General features: G+C 37.0%; 1 protein-coding gene across 5 annotated transcripts; it reads right to left on the reverse strand.

The window, feature by feature from the left end:
• Nucleotides 1–380: 380 nt before the first annotated feature.
• Plaat1 (phospholipase A and acyltransferase 1) lies at nucleotides 381–18,872 on the reverse strand. Of its 5 annotated transcripts, XM_026400276.2 has the most exons (5): nucleotides 17,857–18,143; nucleotides 9,754–9,892; nucleotides 5,763–6,028; nucleotides 4,252–4,325; nucleotides 381–548 (listed from the first exon to the last, which is right to left on the reverse strand). In XM_026400276.2, the coding sequence occupies exons 2-5, from the start codon at nucleotides 9,890–9,892 to the stop codon at nucleotides 533–535; spliced, it is 495 nt and encodes a 164-aa protein (XP_026256061.1). In that variant the 5' UTR covers nucleotides 17,857–18,143; the 3' UTR covers nucleotides 381–532. The 5 variants fall into 5 exon arrangements, with proteins under 5 accessions (XP_026256061.1, XP_026256059.1, XP_026256060.1 ...); XM_026400274.2 differs by lacking the exons at nucleotides 4,252–4,325; nucleotides 17,857–18,143 and adding an exon at nucleotides 18,766–18,872; XM_026400275.2 differs by lacking the exon at nucleotides 4,252–4,325 and having other exon boundaries at nucleotides 17,887–18,139.
• Nucleotides 18,873–19,480: the final 608 nt, after the last annotated feature.

Raw genomic sequence — 19,480 nt, forward strand, 5'->3', positions numbered from 1 at the left:
CCAGAATTTCCCAGTTTCTTTTCTCACAAGAAAAGGAATATGAATTAACATGTCAACCTAACAATTTGGGGTTCTAACTTTACTTTCCCCTGGAAATGGTTCTCCATCCCTCTGGCAAAATAGCCACCCTTAAGGAAATGGAAAACAATATTTACAGTAGAAGATAAAATGTGATGTGATTTTCTTAAGATCCTCTGCTGGCTCACTCAGAGGCTACAGCTTTTTGTTCCAACTGCCACAGCAAATCTATGCTAGTAGGGAAAGAAATTTCCTTGGCTCAATGATAAGATAATATCAGAAAGCAATTTGTTAAAGAGCCTGCTATCCATCATCAGAATTTGGAACAATAATGATGCGTTGAAAGTAAGTATTCATTCCAGGATTTTTTTTAAATTTATTTTCCTCCTCACAAATTCCTTCAGTTCCAATATCTCTTCAATAAATTGTTAATAGTATTTTGCTCTTTGTCTTTTTGAAAACAAGCCCAGGAATGAGAAGGCACCAACAGCAGCTGTCACCCATCCAATGGTACTTACTGCTCGGTTGGCCTAAAAGAAAACAAGAAATAAAAAATACATCTTATTCTATACCCATTTCTGTGTCTTAAATGAAGCTTTATTTTGTTTCCTAAACTGAATACCCATTTTAATGTACAATGAATAAAGTTCAATGCCAAATCAAAATTCTAGAAGAAAATGAAATAAAAGTATAATTTTTATAATTATTTAAATGATATAAATACATATTGATATGTATTATTTATATTTTTGAAGCACTTGATAGTATTTAGACTAGTTATGAACCCAGTACTACTAATCATCGCAGTACACTAGTAAAAGAGATAGAACTATTCCTGTTTTGTAAAACTTAAGAGCTTGTAAGTGATTTGCCCAAGGTCATACTACCAAGATGCTGAGAGATAAGCTGAGTCTTCTGGAACCCCATGCTCTTCCTCTAGCAGCCCCTACCTCCTGAATATGCACTAGTTTGACTAAGTCTATATCAGGGTGAGTACAACATGTATGGGTGGGCATGTTTCTCTGACTAAAGAATGTCTATCAATAAAATAAGGATAAGATCTAAGCTAAATACCTATAAGCTCTTATTTGGTAGATAAAATTTGTAGTCTGGTAAACAGATTTCAAGAAAAGTCAATACTGATGTTAACTATCATGTCAAATTAATTTCTCATATAGACAAAATAAAAATAAACCACTGTCAAGCTCAATTGTCCATAAAGGAGTTCAGACATTTATAGCTTTAATGGTATTAATCATCATCATGATGAGGGATCTAATGAATATTCATGGTTTTAATGACACTCAATGGATATTGCCTTCCATCCACATGGGTTTAAGTGCAATTTCATGACCCAAACAAAGGTCACATTCACACACTTCAGAGTCATCAGGTGTTCTGAAAGCAGCATTTGTACTCTGGGGTATAAGGATCAGGCAAAACATTTTTTCTCAAATGACTTGGGGAACAGTCCAATAGTTGGAAGCTTGACCTAGGTCACGTTTGCCTATGCCTTCTGTCTAACCAACAGGGTTCCAGCCTGGGCCTGCCACCCATAGCACTTCCCAGTTGGAAATAACAGGAAGGTCCAGGGCCAGGAAAGAGGCACAGAGAAGGAATATCTGCTCCAAGTATTTGAAGCATGTATTCCCTCAGGCCTCTAATTGTGATCACTGCCTCTGCTCCAACCTGTAGTTGCTAGGGAGAGTAGTACTAACATCAATTTGCCCTGAGTCCTGAGAAACCCTATTTTAGTTTATAATTTTAGCTTTGCTTATTTGATTATTTATTTTATTTATAATGTTTAAATAATTACTGCCTAAATTATTCCCTGTGAGAGAACAAGAAGTCAGAGTACTCCAAGCACATGGGGGTGAGGGGAAAGCAGGAAGATGTAGGATACAGGAAGAATTCCCAAGAAAGACAGGGGCACAATGATAATCAGCAAGGAGAAAGGATTGTAAATCAAGCCCAAACCTAGTGTAATTCCAGACAGAAGCTGGGATCCCAGGAAGGTCTGGTACAGGGGAATGGAACAGCAATGACAGATGAAAATGCAATGAATGTCACTGGTACAGCTCTGGAAAAATGACAGGACCTTGTGCATAGGGTAGACCCAGAAAGGTGCAAGCCTAACTGACTAGGTATCTTTTAGCTTCTAGAAACACAGATGTTAAAGAAATCTCGTAACTATTAGAGGTTTGTGGAGGGGATGGATAACCTGATCCCAAGCCAAAATTCATTGAGATTACAGGACAGATTTCATTATAATGAAATCACTTCCAGCAGTACATGCACTTTCCCAGGCCCCAAATGCTCACTCATTCCAAGTCCCATCATAAATAACAAAATCCTATTTGACTGGGACAGTCCCTTGGATTTACAACCAATGGGATCTGGCCTGCACAGGATTTTGACATCTGAGGATATTCTTGGTGAAGCAGCATGCATGGGAGCTCTTTATTTCATGGCTCACTTAGGGTTGTAAGATCACCAAATGTGACTCTGCAGACTTTATATCTGGAGGCCTCTGTCTGTGGGCCATTAATAAAGGCCTCATTCTGGGGATCCGTGCCTGCCCACTGAAACATTAGCTAATCTGGAGTGGCTGTGTACAGATATCAGCATAGCAGGGTCACAGATGACTACAGGGTATATCAAATGTCTCCTTTCTGAGACCCGAAGGCTCCAGTGGTGCATTGAAGCACAGGCAGGGTGTCATCATGTGTTGTCATCAGGTTTATTCAAGTATGTGGCTACCTTATACAAAGACAGACACATCTTAACCCATTGTGACCCACTATCCTATATAGAAATGAATATCTGAGATGTGATGGATTATTAATTTGTTGGGACTATAACATTAAAAAACATTGTTTTTTAAATTTTTGGAAAACACAGAAAAAAGCCATAGAATAAGAGAAAACATTTGCATCATAAAATTTGACAAAGGATTGTTATCTAAAATACGCAAAGAACTCTTAAAATTCAATTGGAAAATGAACAACCCTATTAGAAAATAGGGAAAAGGCACATCAAGAGACATATCACCAAAGATGATCTGTATTTTGCAAAAAAAGCATATGAAAAGGTATCAGACATATCAGTTAGCTACAAATTAAAACAATAATAAAATGCTGGTGAGGATGTGGAACAAGGGAGCTCCCATTCATTCTGAAGGGGAATGCAAAATGGTATGACCACCTTGGAAGACAGTTTGGCAGTTTTAAGAAATAAGATATGAGATGTTGATGGTGAAGGAGAATGTATGTTTAAAGAAAGAGGAGAGAACTCAGCTTGATTTCACTGTGATCCTAAAAACTGCTCTAAAAAACTGTCATTTGATTTTTTTAAAAAAATACAGAAAAACAAAGAAAAAGGAGGATGGGATGACATCCTTCCACCCTTCTTATAATTTTTGTGCATTTTTAACTTTTTAAATTGTAGAATTACATAGCCATTTTCTAAGAAAATGTTTCTAAATTCAAGGCCCCTAAGCCTTAAGGGGATCCAAAAAAGCTAACCTAATACTAGCCATTATTTAGTAATAATATTAGCACTAGCTATTATTTAATAGTAATGATGTTAATTATTAATGAGTAATCCAAGTTCTGCAGTTTCTGATGGGGATTTTATTGGATATAACAAAGATATAAAAATATTCTAAAATAAACATAATTAAAATATCCATTGTTGGCATGCTGTTCATCAGGATAAATAATGCATAACACAGTATGCTAAGAGACCTCAAATATGTCCCAGATCTTTTAAAACAACCTCATTGTAGAGAGTATAAGATAGATAATGCACCCTAGGTCGCCTAGCTAAGTGGTAAAGATTGGGTTCCTGCTCACATCAGCAGAACACTAGCAGTCAGGGAGGCTCCTAAGGCTGTCACTGCACCACTGTCATTAGAACATGCAGGAGCCAAGATCTACCACTGAATGAGGAGCAGTTTGTTTTTCATGGGTATTAAGTCTGGGTATGAAAGATGAAAAGATGATGGGTTACAAGTTTGAATCAAAGCAATAACATGATTTTAACTACTTTTTATTTAATGTCACTTTTTTACCTTATTGAAGTATGATCAACATGCAAAAAGTCTACAGACACAAATATCCACAAACAAAATGTATACAAGTAGATATGTTTGGAAAGAAGTATACACCCAGGAAATCATCATCACAATCAATGCCATAAGCTTATCCATTACCTCCAAGTTTCTCCCATTACCTTTGCTGGACTTTATTGTATTGTTTTGTTCTTTGTTGTTTTGGGGTGGTTCTTCTCCTTTCATGGCAAAAGCCCTTAACATAAGATGTATCATCTTAGCAAAATTTTGAGTATACAACAAACACAGTACTGTTAATCATTTGCACTGTTGTATAATATATCTCTGAACTAATTTAGATATAACTGAAATTTGTGCCCTGTGACTAATACCTCCCCATTTCTAAAGATTCAAAAAATAAATAAATAAAAATCACTTGCTAAGTGCAGTGAACAACTTTATCATTAACAAAGATGAGGAATGGAAACTGTCTCCTATCTATACTCGTTTTCAATGCAAAAGGTGAAGAGGAATTTGTGTGTGTCCTCTGTGTTGTGGCTCAAAAGCAACTGATCATTCCATGTGAATAGAACATTCATTATGTTAATGTACTTCCTAATGAGAATGAATTTCCAATTATATTATTTTCTAATGAAAACAAATGCATCCTTTCATTATGTTCTATCTCCAACTTTTCCAAGCTTTTGTGAGAAGAATTAAACCTCATTTCTTAGAAGTTTATATAATTGATCCACCATTTTAAAATACTAGAAGCCTTTAATAAATTTGAGTTCTTAGAATATTATTGAAATTGTACAGTTATTCTTTGAACTTTTAGTCTTCTTTTTAAAGTTTTTACAGGTGACAACTCCCTGGAGTTTAATAGGTATGAAGCTATTTTTGTTATTGTAATTTAAAAAATGAACACTTTTATATGTATTTTGGGTGAAGAGAACTTCCTCTTGTAACAGTTTTATGTATTCATTCTCTTTTATCACCTTAATAAATCTTTGGGCTAAAACATCAACTATGAAACCGAATTGGCAGCAGAGCAAGTAGGGAAAGGGCAACTAAAGTAACCATGTGGTTAGCTGGGGGTCAGCTATACTATACAATAGTGATGATGACTGCCAAAATTACAAAGTACTTAAAGTTAATCTGTTAAAGGACTTGAAAGGCTTGATGATTCAAAGGATCTACTTAAAAAGCACAAAATTGCATTGAAAACTAACAATGCAAGGAAATACAAAACATTTATAAACCCATCAAGGCATGTTATCAGTTGGCCACTGGAAAAGAATCTCAGCATGACCATCTCTGTGGCAGATGCAGCCAGCAAAGCCAGCATTGTTTTCAGTATAGTCTCTTTAGCACATGAGGTTATTGATTTGAGACAGCTGCATGGTGGGGTAATAAGGAAAGTGTGGAGAACAGAAGGCAGGAAGACTAACAGAAAGATATGGTCTCCATTCTACATTAAGTCCCTTCCAGCTCAAAATTCATGATGTCCCCCTTTTAGTCTCAGCTTGATCATTGACTTGCTTACATGACCCTGGACAACTCAATTTCCTTCTCTGTCCTTCAGTATTTTCATATTTTTCCCTTTTCTCTGTTGCCTGAGACTTTTATCATGGCAAACAGTTACTATGTTCTCAAGGTAAGAAACTTCTTGTGTCCCCTAAAGAAAACTCACCTGCTCTGAAACCCCTTCTCCATAGCGAAGCAAAGTCACAAAATGCTCACAGTTGTTGACCAGTAAGTCATATGCCACCTCTTGTCCAATAACAAACTCTGACCGCTGCATGACTTCATCCACAGGGAGAGGGGGGTGCGTTTCATCATATTTGTTGTTTATTCGGTATTTGTCATTTCCTACCACATCCTTCAAGAGCTGCATCTTCACCAGCGCCTTTGTGCTGAACACAGACTTGGCACTCGTAAATGCTGAAGGAATGCCATCTATAAGGACAATTCTGGTTAGCAAGGTTTAGTGACCCAGTCTAGTGAACTCCACTGCCATTTAAAGACTTTGGAAATGCTAGAATGCTTAGACTTAGCTCTGCTCCTTACATACCATTAAATAATAGCCCATTTAATCTTAGACATAGCTCTCACTCTGTGTTATCAATAATGCTCATACCATATGACTAGGAATGTATGAAAATTATTCTGAGATCTTGATTTTTTTCCCATAGAACAAATTGGGTGAGAGCATCCTACCTATTCTTGGGAAATAAGTTCTCTATAGATTGGTGTTATTAAACATCTTGGTTATGTGTTTCTAACACAGTACAAATAAGATTATTGCTCACCTTTTCTATCACGCAGTTTCTTTCTCAGCATCTAAACCCTTAAGCCAACTAATTGAGGCTTAGCAGTAATGCACTGTGATTAGGAGGCTTGTCTTTAGCACCTAAGCTGCCTTCCTTATGGGATCACCTCTTCATGTTTGTTCCTTAAACTAAACTTCAATATGGGGCCCTATTTCCTATTTTGAAACTTGTATGGTAACCCAGTCCTGTGAGAGACAACTTGGATCAGGATCAGACCCTGCTTTTCTCTTTCCAATTCCTTTGGCCAAGAAACTAAGTTCTGAAACTAAAGCTAACCTCAGTAGATACAATACCCCAGACCTGGCCCCTGTGGTGTCCTATCCTATGTTATAGGATCTGTGCCCTGCCTCTCCACCACAGCTGCCTCTCTTAGTAAGCACACACACAGAGGCTGCCAGGAATCTTTGTGTTCAGACCTATCACTATGAGTTCTTGTGGCTGAACAGGCAATTCCTCAGGGCCAAAGTCTAATGGCAGGCTCTGGTCTCTCTCAAACTGCCTATGACTGCTATGCCTGGCCATGTCCAGGTGACTCATGAGAGGAAAAGTGTCCATATAATCTGAATTTAGAAAATTTCTCCCTTATTAATAATTAAAAGCAAACTTTCTTTTCCATTATCCTCTGTCTATTCTCCTTCCCAACAGAGTAGTATTCTAAGTTAACTTTATACACTGAAAGTTTTACACATTACAAGCATATTTATCATAGTTAAAATTACTAAATTTTTTACTAGCCTGATGCAAAAAATCAGGAAATTGAAGCTCAGAGAGATAAACTGACTCAGAAAATATCACAGTAGTTAATAAGTGAAATGGAAATTAAATTTTACTCTACAGGATCAAATCTCACTACTTGAACCATGTTAATATGGACCTTAAAGTGAAAACATTAATATGGAATTTCATAGTGGAAAATAAGAAAACAGCTCACATTATTTTCCAATGTGAAAACTGTAGAGATAATGTAGATGTGTGAGGCTACTTAGTGTTAATCACCAGACTTTGGAAATTAGCAGCTGTGAATTGTAAATGTCATTTTATTTGCTATTTCCACTTACAATATTTTGGAACAAAAAGAAAATAACTCAAAATGTTGTAAAAAACATTTCATTAAAATTCTCAGAACTTCCCGTGATAGTTAGACTCAGGCCTACACACACTTATCTTTAAAGATATCTTTTAAAAAAGTATTCCATATTATTTGCATATATTAGTCCTAATAAATTTGTGCTCATTAACTGTTTAGAAAATACAGAAAAATAAAGCATTAAGTTTTAAATAGAAATTACTCATCCCATCACCCAGAAATAACAACCATTAACACTTTGATGTACCTTTATGAATGTCTCTTACTAACACATGTATAGGTACATGCATATGTATGTATTTATACAAGTTATTCTTTTGAAAACCAAGTATGATATTGTTTATTGCATTTTAATCTTCATTTTTCAAATAAATATTTTATCAATACTGTTTCCCATGCAGTTAAACAGGTCCAGGTTATTATTATTATTTTTTTAATGACTGCTATATTGGCTGTTGTTTTTAATCTACCCAGCTCCTTGTCCCATCACTGCCTGTTTCTTACTGGATGATTCTGTCTGAGCTAACCATAGTATCCTGTTGTTCTGGGCAAGGTGATGGTCCAGGCATAGGTATGGGACTCAGAGTGGACCATTTAGAATTACAACAGGCAGGGCTCTTTCCTATTAAGTTATAGACTTTATAAAATGAGAGCCTCAGACTGCTCTTCATCCTCAGTTTGTTAGAGAGACAAAGCCTGGGAGAATGAAGGCATAGGAAAAAGAATGCAGATATGAGTCCAAGAGTCCTAATTGTGTTCACATCCTACATTAGACACCTCTGAGACCAGCATCACCTCTATCCTTTGTGCAGTTCCCTTCAGTGAAGCAATGGCTTTGCCTTTTTACCTTTTTACTTAAGCTAATTCTAGTTTTATTACATGCAAATAAATAATTCTGAAATACAGATACTAAATACTCTGTAGCTAAATAATAATTTGTATAACTGTTCCCCTATTGAACGTTAAGCCAGTGTCGATTTTTTTAAAGCATTATAAATGAGGGATAAGTAAAGGCCCTAATGCAGAAGTATTTGTACATATTTCTAAATAGTTCCCCAGAACTATTTCTTGGAAGTACAATTAGAGTCAGAGAATATGAACTCTAAAGACTTAATTCGTACTAAATTGCTTCTGTGACTGACACTATCAGTTTACATTTCCATCAACAATATCTTTGTGTTCATTTCGCTATTCCCTTATCAACACTGATTGCTATCACTTTTTATCCTTTGCTACTGAAACAGGCATGCAATCTGTCTTTGTTTTATTTTACAATTTGTAGATGACTACAAAGTTGAAATTTTTAAAAATGTGTGTTAGTTTTTGTTCTTGTTTTACAAACTGTTCACAATTCTTCGTCCATTTGTTTGTTGGGATTTGGGGATTTGCTGTCCTCTCAGCCTAGATTATCATTTCCCCAGATAGAATCTGACTTGTTTTCTCACCTCCTTCAAGTTTTTCCTGAAACAGTACTTTTTTATGAATTTTTCCTGACCCCTTTATTTAAAATCACAACACCTCACCTCCATCTCCCTGCCTTTGGCACTTCTTATTCCATCTATTTGACTGATTTTTTTCTATATCACTTATCTCCCTTCTAACATTTACTACTGTAATTTGTTTTGGGGGGTCTCTCTCTCTCTCTCTCTCTCTCTCTCTCTCTCTCTCTCTCTCTCTCTCTCAAAATATAAGCTTTACCATGCAAGGAGATGTCTACATATCTAACAGTATTCAGCACATACTAAATAATCTATGAATAGGTGTTGAATCATCTACTTGTGTTATATAAATATTCTGTAGCAAAATAATAATTTGTATTATTTTCTACAGTAATGCTTTCCTCATCCTGATCAATTTGAGCAACTCAAATTTTTTTAATTCTCCCCTTAAATCCACAAATTCATGAATAATATAAATTACTTATATGCAAAATAAAAAATATTAAGTATTAAAATATGTTATAAGGATATTGAACTTAGTCATGTTTGAGCATGACTAATAAATAACCATCCCCAGATGGTTATTTTTTCTTTAATTGTGATTTTTTTTTTTTTAGTATAGAGGCTTTACATTTTAACATCAATTGGCCTTTGTGATTTCTTGATTTCTTCAATGACAATGTGCTTCCCTTAGAATGTCCTTCCTAAATCTAGATTAGCTTGATTTATTTACTTTCTACATTATATCTGTTTTATGATTTTGTTTATGATTTCTTCTTATAAGAAAACTAAAAAACTCTAGGAGCTACTAGAAATAAACCTTACCTACAGGTGCTATGTTGATTACATAACCATCACCCAAGTACAGCGCCCAGTGCTGATAGCCAGGACGGAACACTTCAATCAAGTCCCCTGGGTGGGGGTTGCCATGGTAGTCCAAACTGAAGCACCCATTAAGCGCCATCTGAAAGCACAGTCACAAGGATGATCTAGCTGATAAAAATGGCCAAAAGAGAATCAGTTCATGACTTTAACAGAAATGGAGGGCACAGAATTTATCAAGACTGTATTCCTTATTAAAGACTTAGACCCATGCCACTGTGCTTCTCTTGAAATGACACCAACACTGAATTATATGTGCAAGTGGCAAACAAATTTTTCTGCTCTTATTTTCTATAGTAATGCTTTTCTCATCCTGATCAATTTCAGCAACTCAAATTTTTTTTATAATTCTCTCCTTAAATTCATGAATAATATAAATTACTTATATGCAAAATAAAAAATATTAAGTATTAAAATATGTTTTATTTGGAAGAGAAAGGAGGAATAGAAAGTAAATGCTGCATATATTTGTTTTACTGTGTAAATACTCAATCTATGAGTTCACTAAAAAATACTACAAAGTTTCTATATGCTGGCACTTAGCATGAAACGTCAGGATTCCTGAGCATAAGATCAGAAGTCTTTTAGCCTTTTGTATTCAGCAAAGTAAAATCAAGGAGAAGAGGAAGCAGAGCAAGGTGGTTCTCAGTACAAGCAGGACAACTTAGAAGGTTGGGTGGTTTATCATATGGATGAATCAGTCTGAAAATTCTAAGTTGGTGAGGTTTTTATCTCCTTCTAAGTCAATACTCTTTGAAAAAAACATATAAGTCTCTGACAGCTGATTTTTATGAAGGATACATTTTCTATGTATGGCACAGAAGTAAAATAACTCAGCAAAAGAAAGTTACATCCATCCATCCACAATCAGAGGAAGATTTAATATTGTATGCATGTTGAATTTCTAAATGTCAACAGAGTATTCCTCATCATCTCACTCTAATGCAGACATGTACACTCATTTACAAAATAAATTCAAGTGCCAGAAATGGAAACTTCCAAATCATCTAGATTATGATTATAATAGCATAGGCTAAGGACTTGGGAATGCAGATTTTCTTTCTTTCTTTCTTTCTTTTTTTTTTTGGCACTCTAAAAGTCTTTTATACAGCAATTAATATTGGAAGGGTGTTTTCCCAAGTATTTGTGTGCCATCTGTTGAAAACTTCAATCATCACACTGTTACAGAAACGTGGCCAAATGTAAGCTGTCCATCTGTTGAAAAATAACTATTAAAACCCCTTTATAGAAACCATTAAGTCTATCCACCGTCACAAATATGACTGAGTCTTATTAATTTGACAGTTCACAATTTGGCCACGTGGGGAATAAAAGGAAAATAGATAATATACCATGACATAAACAAATATATTTCCCATGAATAGGAATCAACAAGCACACACAGCTCCCTACTGGAATTTGGGATCTATTATAGCTGAACTTATAATAATAACCACCATTTGAACAGGGAGCACTTTGTAATACAACTTCCTTTTTTAAGTGCACCATCTCAATTAACCCTAATTAAATGAAAAAAAAATGCTCACAACTATTTATTATATCATTACCCAATTTTACAGATAAAAGGTACCATAGCAAATGCCAACTTTGGAAAATACCCATTGAGACACTTATATTATAAAATAGAAAGGGAAAATAACTGGGCTAGGGGTTAATAATGTGAGCTTTTCTTTCCATCTTCTACTTGTTCTTTGTCAGTTCTATAATTTTGGGCAGGTTACTCAGACCCATTCTCAGTTTCCTCATTTTGAAGATAAGCATAAGAATATAGAGCTGACTAACTTATCTCAAATATCTGTTGAAAGAAACTAACTCTTGGTGAACTGGTTAAAAGTGGAGACAAGGCTTTATGAAAACTGGCAAGAGCTGGACAGGTGACGGTAAGGGAGAGGTAGTTATCTGCAAAGCTTGAGATTGGCTCATGACTGATATGTTATTTTGGTCCCTTTTCCCCTCTTCTAACCACAATTGATAATTCTATGAGATAGACAATTCTACCACAAAATTTTAATCTATTTAACACATTTTCCATTTCTGATTTATGAAGTGTAAGTTAATTGATTACACAAAGTCTATCATATTTATAAAAAGAGATAACAAGGAAAACATTTCACATAAGATATTCCTCCAGAAAACAAAGGGAGGAGCCTGAAGGGTAATGTGTTAGGGGATAAGTGGGTTTTGACACTCTTCTCTTAGAATTACAAGTTATTGCAAAATGAGACTTCAGATTCCATCTAATCCAATGGTCTCCAAACTTGTTTTAGCAGCAGGGACCTTGAATCCAACCAAATATCAGACCCACAAAAATGTAAAATGTAAAAAGAAACAGTGTCTTTGTGTAATCAGAAAGAGTACAACTACCCCTTCCTTAGTTGCTATTGCTACTGAGGTTTCCTGGGATCCCAGTGCTATGAGGGAATAGAATGACATATTCCAAGGACTGAAAGAAAATAACTGTTGAGGGCCACAGCTGGGATGACGCATCGAATTTTTGCCAGAAGTAGTGGTTGAGAGGTGACGCCAGCGAGTTCCGGTTGAGTTCCAGTTGAGCTCTCCCTGGGGATTCCCAGAGAGTTCCCATTGGTTGGAGAAGTGCTGGAGGAGGGATATTTCTGGCTGCAGGTTGGACGAGCCGCGTGGTTCAGGAGAATTCCCAGGGAGCGTGTGTGGAGTTCAGAAATAAAGTTTGTTCCTGCTTCAGTGGCTCGTGATTTGTGCCCAGCCAGACTGCGGCAAATAACTACAACCAAAATTTCTATCCAACTGAGGCTTTACCTCAGAAATTCAGGAGAAATAAAGACCTTCTAAGATAAGCATAAACTGAGGGAATTTGTGACCACCAGACCAGCCTTATAGAAAATGTTTAAGGGAGTCCTACATCCAAAAAAGAAAGACACCTACCATCATGAACATATGAGAAAGAACAAATCCTACTAAAAGATTGACTGCAAAAGAGAAAGAGAAAGGAATCAAACATTATCAATGCAATAAATTACCAAATCATAGAAATGAACTAGAGGAAGGAAAAAAACAAAGAATAAATAAAATACCTAGAAGAAAATCAACAAAATGATATATCAGTCCTTATCCACCAAAAATAACCTTAAATATAAATGGATGAAATTCTCCAATAAAATATACAGGCTTGTTGAATTGTTAAAAAAAAGTGTCCAACAATATGCTGCCTACAAAAAAACATTCCTGACCAGCAAAGATACATAGACTGAAAGTATAGAAAACTATATTCCAAACAAAGGGAAGCCTAAAATGGGCAAGAGTAGCTATACTTATATCTGACAAAATAAACTTTAAGACACAAGCTGTTAGATGAGACAAAGGAGATCACAATATAATGTTCGCCAAGTCAAGTTAATAAGAGTAAGATACAACAATTATAAATTAATACACACCTAATTTTGGAGCACCCATTTTATAAAACAAACACTGATAGACCTAAAATGAGCATTAATCTGTAATACAACAATAGTGGGAGAGTTCAACACTCTGCTTTCATCAATGGTCTGCTCACACAGACCAAAAAACAAACAAAAAATCAACAATGAAACATCAGTTAAAGTACACCACAAATCAAATGGGCAGGCACTTAATCCAACAGCTGCAGAATACACAATTTTTTTAACAGTTTATAGAACCTTCTCTAGACTATACCATATATTAGGTTACAAAACAAACATTAACAAATTTTTTAAATGCAATCATATCGTGTATCTTTTTTAATTACAACTGAACATAACTAGAAGTCAAAAACAAAAGAAATTTTAGAAATTATATAAGGGCATGGAGACTGAACAATAAACTTTTGAACAAGCAGTTGGCCATTGAGGAAGTTAGAGAAAAATTTTAAAATTTTCTCAAAACAAAAATGGCACAACAAAGCCAAACTTGTGGGTGGTAGCAAAAGCAGTACTATGAGAGAAGTTTATAGCAATGAGCATCTGCTTCAAAAAATTGAAAGATTTCACATAAGCACCCTAATGAAGTATCTCAAGGACTTAAAAAAACAACAACAAACCAAACCCAAAATTAGTATAAGAAAATAAATAACAAAGATCAGAGTAGAAATAAACTAAATAGAGACTAAAAAAGTCTAAAAGATCAATAAATGAGAGGGTTCTTTGAAAAGATAAACAAAATTGCGAAACCTTTGACTTGACTAACCAACAAAAATCTGTGTCTACTCTCACCTCTATTATTCAATATAGTAATAGTTATAAAACAATTAGGCCAGAGAAAGAAATAAAAGGCATACAAATACGAAGGAAATCAAATATCCTTGTTTGTATTATTTACATATACAAATACATATTTAAATATTATACACACACACCTTTAAAAACCACTAGAAGACTATTAGAATTGACCAAAAAAATTAAGGAAAGTAGCAGGATCCAAAATCAACATACGAAAATTTGTGGGTTTTCTATACACTGATAACAAACTTACAAAAAATGAAACCATGAAAGAAATAACCACAAAAAGCACTTAGGAATAGACTTAATTAAGGAAGTGAAAGGCCCCTACAATGAAAATTACAAAACACTGATGAAAGAAATCGAAGACACAAAAAGATGGAAAGACCTTCCATGTTCATTGAAAGAATTAATATTATTAAAATACCTATACAACCCAAAGTGACCTACAGATTCAATGCAACACCATCAAAATATTAATGACATTCTTCAAAGAACTAGAGAAAACCATCTTTAAATTTATATGCAAGCACAAAAGACCATCAACAGCCAATGCAATCTTTAGAAAACAGATCAAGGCATCACAATAGCTGTTTTTTTTTTTGTTTGGTTGGTTTTTTGTTGTTGTTGTTGTTGTTTTGTTGTTAACACCACCAGATTTCAAGAAATACTACAGAGTCACAGTAACAAAAACAGTATGATATTGACATAAAAAGAGAAGTACAAGTACAGATCAATGGACCAGAACAGAAATCCCAGAAATAAACCCATACATTTGCAGCCAAATGATTCTCAACAAAGGTGTCAAAAACACACATTTGAGAAAGAACAGTCTCTTTCATAAATGGTGTTTGAAAAATTGGTTATCCAAGACTGAAACTTGATACCTAAGACTGAAACTTAATACCTATCTCCCACCCTATACAAAAATCAGTTACAAATGGATCAAAGACCTAAATGTGTAAGAACTGAAATCGTGAAACTACTAGGAAGAAATAGGGAAAATACTTTAAGGCATTGGTTCAGGCAATGATTTTCTGAATGGAACCACCAAAGCATAGGAAACAAAAGCAAAAATAGACAAATGAGATTAAATCAACTAACAAGCTTTCCCACAGCAAATGAAACAATCAACATTGTGGAGAAACAACCAACAGAATGGGAAAAATATTGCAAACTATACATCTGACAAGGGGTTGTCAGAATATATATATAAGGAAGTCAAAAAACTCAACAAAGAGGAGGAGGAGCTGGAAGGTATGGGAGGAGGAAGAGGAGGAAGAAGAAGAAGAAGTAAGAGAAAGAGAAGGAGAAGGAAAAGGAGAAGGAGGAAAAATAATAAGCCAGGCACAGAAAGATAAGTACCACATTTTCTCTAAAATGTGGGAGGAAAGAAAAAAAAAAGTCAATTTGAAAGTAGAATAGTAATTACTAGAGATTAGGAAGAAGAAAGTGAGGAGGGTATAAAAAGGGTGGTGTACATTATATGCATGTGTTTATATTCCATATGTATACATGGAATATTAAACTGAACCTCAATAATATGTACAATTAGTATGTGTCAAAAAAAAGAAAAGAAAACTGTGCTGAGGTATAGTATGGAACAAAATGCAACATTTCTTTTTTCAGTGCTATGGATTGAAACAAGGGCCTTCAATATATTGGGCAAGCATTCCAACATTGAGCCACATCCCAGCTCTCCATAACCTGTAACAATTATTGATATATGCAAAATCTGAATGAATCTCCAGAGAAGTATGCTGAATGGGGGGCATACTTCATAATCCCCTGATATGTAACAACCCTGAAATGCCAAAGTTATAAAAATAGAGAATGGATCATGGTTGTCAGGGGCTATGGAAGTGATGGAAGAACATGGTGTGTCTATAAAAAGGTAAAAGGGAGAATTCTAGTGGTGACTTGTTAACAATTGTGAGCTAATTATTATGATCACTATTTTACAGATGAGGAAACAAATAGAGTCTCTGATGAGTTACATGCCAGACCTAATGTCACTCAGGTAGAAAGTAACAAAACTAGAATTTAATTTTAGGTCTTCATACTTCAGACTTCATACTCCTTTTTTTATACCATTGATTAATATCATTAATCAAAGGAATAACTAAATAACATTTCATCTTTTCCCTTCTTTCAAACACCTATTAGACGGAGAAGCTGTAAAAGCACATAAATATGTATTTCACATAAACATTTATATGCACAACCAATGAGTAATGGGAAGTGGAGTATTGCTAGGGAATCCCTGCATCTCTCCTGCCCAGGAAGTGTCAAGGTGGAGCAAGAAGCATCTATAAAGTTCCTAGACTCAAACGTTAGGCAAATGGCTATAACTTGTGTGCTTGTCTAATGTGATTTACCTGGACCTCATCTATCAATTTCATTCAGGCACAGATGTGTAATATGGTACTTTATAAGTTTGAGATAACACAGAACCAATTAAAGATGCATTTAAAAAGTTCCCTACTACAATCTCTGTGTCACCTTTAAGGTAAAGATGTTTCAATTTAACAGTTCATTTGCACAGAACTGCATGACTCGGTTATAATATAGTAGTATGAGGGTAAGACTTTCATCTTTGTAGCAGAAATTTCCCATTTCCATTGCCAAAACAGGCTGCTCTGTTTATAGCTCCATCTTGGTCCCTGGGGATGCATCAAAAGAAATAAGTGTTTCCTGTATAGTCAGGGACAGAGTGGAACTCTCAGCCTCCTGATGTGATTTGGACCCTTTCCCATTTCAGCTGAATTCTCTATAATACTGCTACACTGAAGTGCTTCCTTGAAGCCCTGTGCTACCAGACTGGTGCATCTCAGACCCTCACAGCTACATGGATCCTTGGTCCAACAATCTCACTCTACTGCTGAGTTCCACTCCAGGGTAAATTAACTATCCTCAGCAACAGCACCACCAACATGTTCTGCTTGGAATCTTCCAAAGCTCCCCATCACTGACTCCCAGTTTTGTTTTCTTCATAATTTTGGCCTCTATGCATCCTATATTCTAGGTAAATCAAACCATTTTCCCACACACACATCTGGAGGTGATGGCTGCTGTTTCTGATGCTGGATTTGTTTGGGGATTTTGCTTGTTTTGCTAACATTTAACCTTCTACCTAAAATTCCCACTTCCAAATGTCCCCAAGCAAAGATCCAGATCAGATGCCACCTCTTCCCTTAGGTCTTTCTCCAATCAGCCAGAAAGACATCTCCTTTTGATTTTCTATACAGCATTCTCTCCAACGGCCCATCCCACTTCCTACACCTGTGTCAGTAACTGGTGTCTGGGGAATTTTCTCTTCTGCCCCATATGGAAGGCTGGTTCTTGTTCATCTCTAGACTCTCAATTCGTGGCAGAGTGTTTGGCACAAACACAAACTACCAAGCTAATGTTTCATAAATGGAGGAATAAGAAACTCAAGCTCAGGGAGGTCACAAGTGGCTGAATTTTCCCATTACATGAGTCATATTCATAATCCTGAATGCCAAATAGCACCATCAAATGCTAAGATAATCTTGACCACTAGTACTACTATTCATATTCATTTCAGTGAAGGATAGTAGGTGTGAAAAGCCTTGATAAGAAGACTGCTTCTAGTCTCAGTTCTGCCACTTAATAGCCTCCTCGGTGGAGGAAGCAAGTCTCTACCCCCAACCCCTGCGGACTCAGTGCCTTCATTTGGGGAAGGGGACGGGGATGAATTAGATCAGATGCTCTCTAACCCTCTGAGCTTTTCCTCTTGTGAAAGAGGTTCCCGGGCATCTAGAGGTCCTCCTTCCCTTCGCCAGCACACCTCACTCTCAAGCCCGGGGTCTCCCCTCACCCGGCAGCAGGTGCTGATGTCCCGGGTTCTCCCTGGCTCGCAGTTGCGGACCCTCCTCCTAGAGAATCCGGGACGACTCCATCAGTACCCGGAAGAGGCCGTAGCGGTGGACCCCCACTGGCCTGCCACCAGCCTGCCACCACTGGCCTGCCACCAGCCTGCCACCAGCGCCAACGCCAGCCCTTCCGCGGGCGCCAGGAGCGCTAGGCACTGCGTTCGGGACGCAGCAGCGCACGCGCCCCACGCTTCACGCTCAGAGCCGTCGGCTCCGCCCCCGAGGTGGGGGCACGGCCTCCAGAGGTCCGCCCCTCCCCGCCCGGAGCCCCAGCCCTCGGGCCTGCGGGTTCATCTGAGTTTGATCCTTTATTTATACCCACCTCCATACACACGCTGCACACGCTGCACACGCTGCACACGCTGCACCCGCCTCGACCCAAAAGCAAAGACATCGCACGCCCCATGCACAAAGAACCACAGGAATCCTGCGCTCAGAGCACATCCCATCCCGGCCAGCCACTTGGATCTTTCTGCAACTAACTTTCATGATACCAGGCGCTGTGCTAGGCGCTTCTGTTATAAAGGTAACCCATCTAGTTGAATCTAGACACGTTAGTATACCCTCATCAGCAATTCACATTACACCCTGTTCTAGCTCTACATGAATTCCTCCAGGGAGGAAGAGATCCTGGTCCCTGCACTCCAAGAAAGCATCCAGGACCGAGGATACACAAAAGCCAATTTCTTTTGGATTCCTCCCTGTCACCATTCCCAGGCCCAAGGTTTACAGAAGCAAGGAGAAGCAAGAAGATCGTTGGAAAAAGCATGAGTAGCCCCCCCGCTGGGCCTCCTGGTACTGGTTTCCCCCAGTGGGAAATTTACCTGGCTCTGGATAGGATGGGTTCTTTATTAAAGACCAAATTCTCTCAAGAAGCTCATTCCCCTCCCCGCCTACCCTACCCTTGCCCTGCCCTGTCCCTGAAAAGGATCCTAGTTCTAGACAGATGAGCAGAGCAAGTCCCTTATTCAGCGTGACTCAGATTCATGTGACAAAGCAGGGCCTAACTGACTCTTCCAAGCCAGGTAGGCCAGCAGAGGTCTCCAGGAATACAGCCCTGTAAGTTTAAAAATAAAGCTGGGCGTGGAGAGTATCCTTTTACTCACTGATTAGAACAACAACAAAAAGACGTCTTCGAAGACGACAAAGGCCAGAAATACTAACCAGCTAAGTAAGGAAGCCTTGGTAGAGTCTTAAGTGGACCTTTTGGGGCACTGCAGAGCTCTTTAACTATTTCCTCCCAGCCACTTGAACCAACTAACCTTCATGATACCATGTGCTAGGCACCAGGGTTGCAAAGATTACCTATCTTGTTGCACCTAGAAATGTTAGAATACACTCATCAGAAATACACAGTACACTATATTTTAGCTCTAGGTTTTTATTGTGATGTAAATGGAATTTCAGTTAAAAGGATTTCCCCCCTACTGATTCAAAAGCTAATATAGCTAGCTGATTTTATGTGTTATTCATAATAAGAACTATCTAAATATGCAGCTGGGTTTGTTTGTTTGTTTGTTTGTTTGTTTGTTTGTTTGT

This window comes from Urocitellus parryii, chromosome 2 (genome assembly GCF_045843805.1).
Source record: "Urocitellus parryii isolate mUroPar1 chromosome 2, mUroPar1.hap1, whole genome shotgun sequence".
Classification (NCBI taxonomy): domain Eukaryota; kingdom Metazoa; phylum Chordata; class Mammalia; order Rodentia; family Sciuridae; genus Urocitellus; species Urocitellus parryii.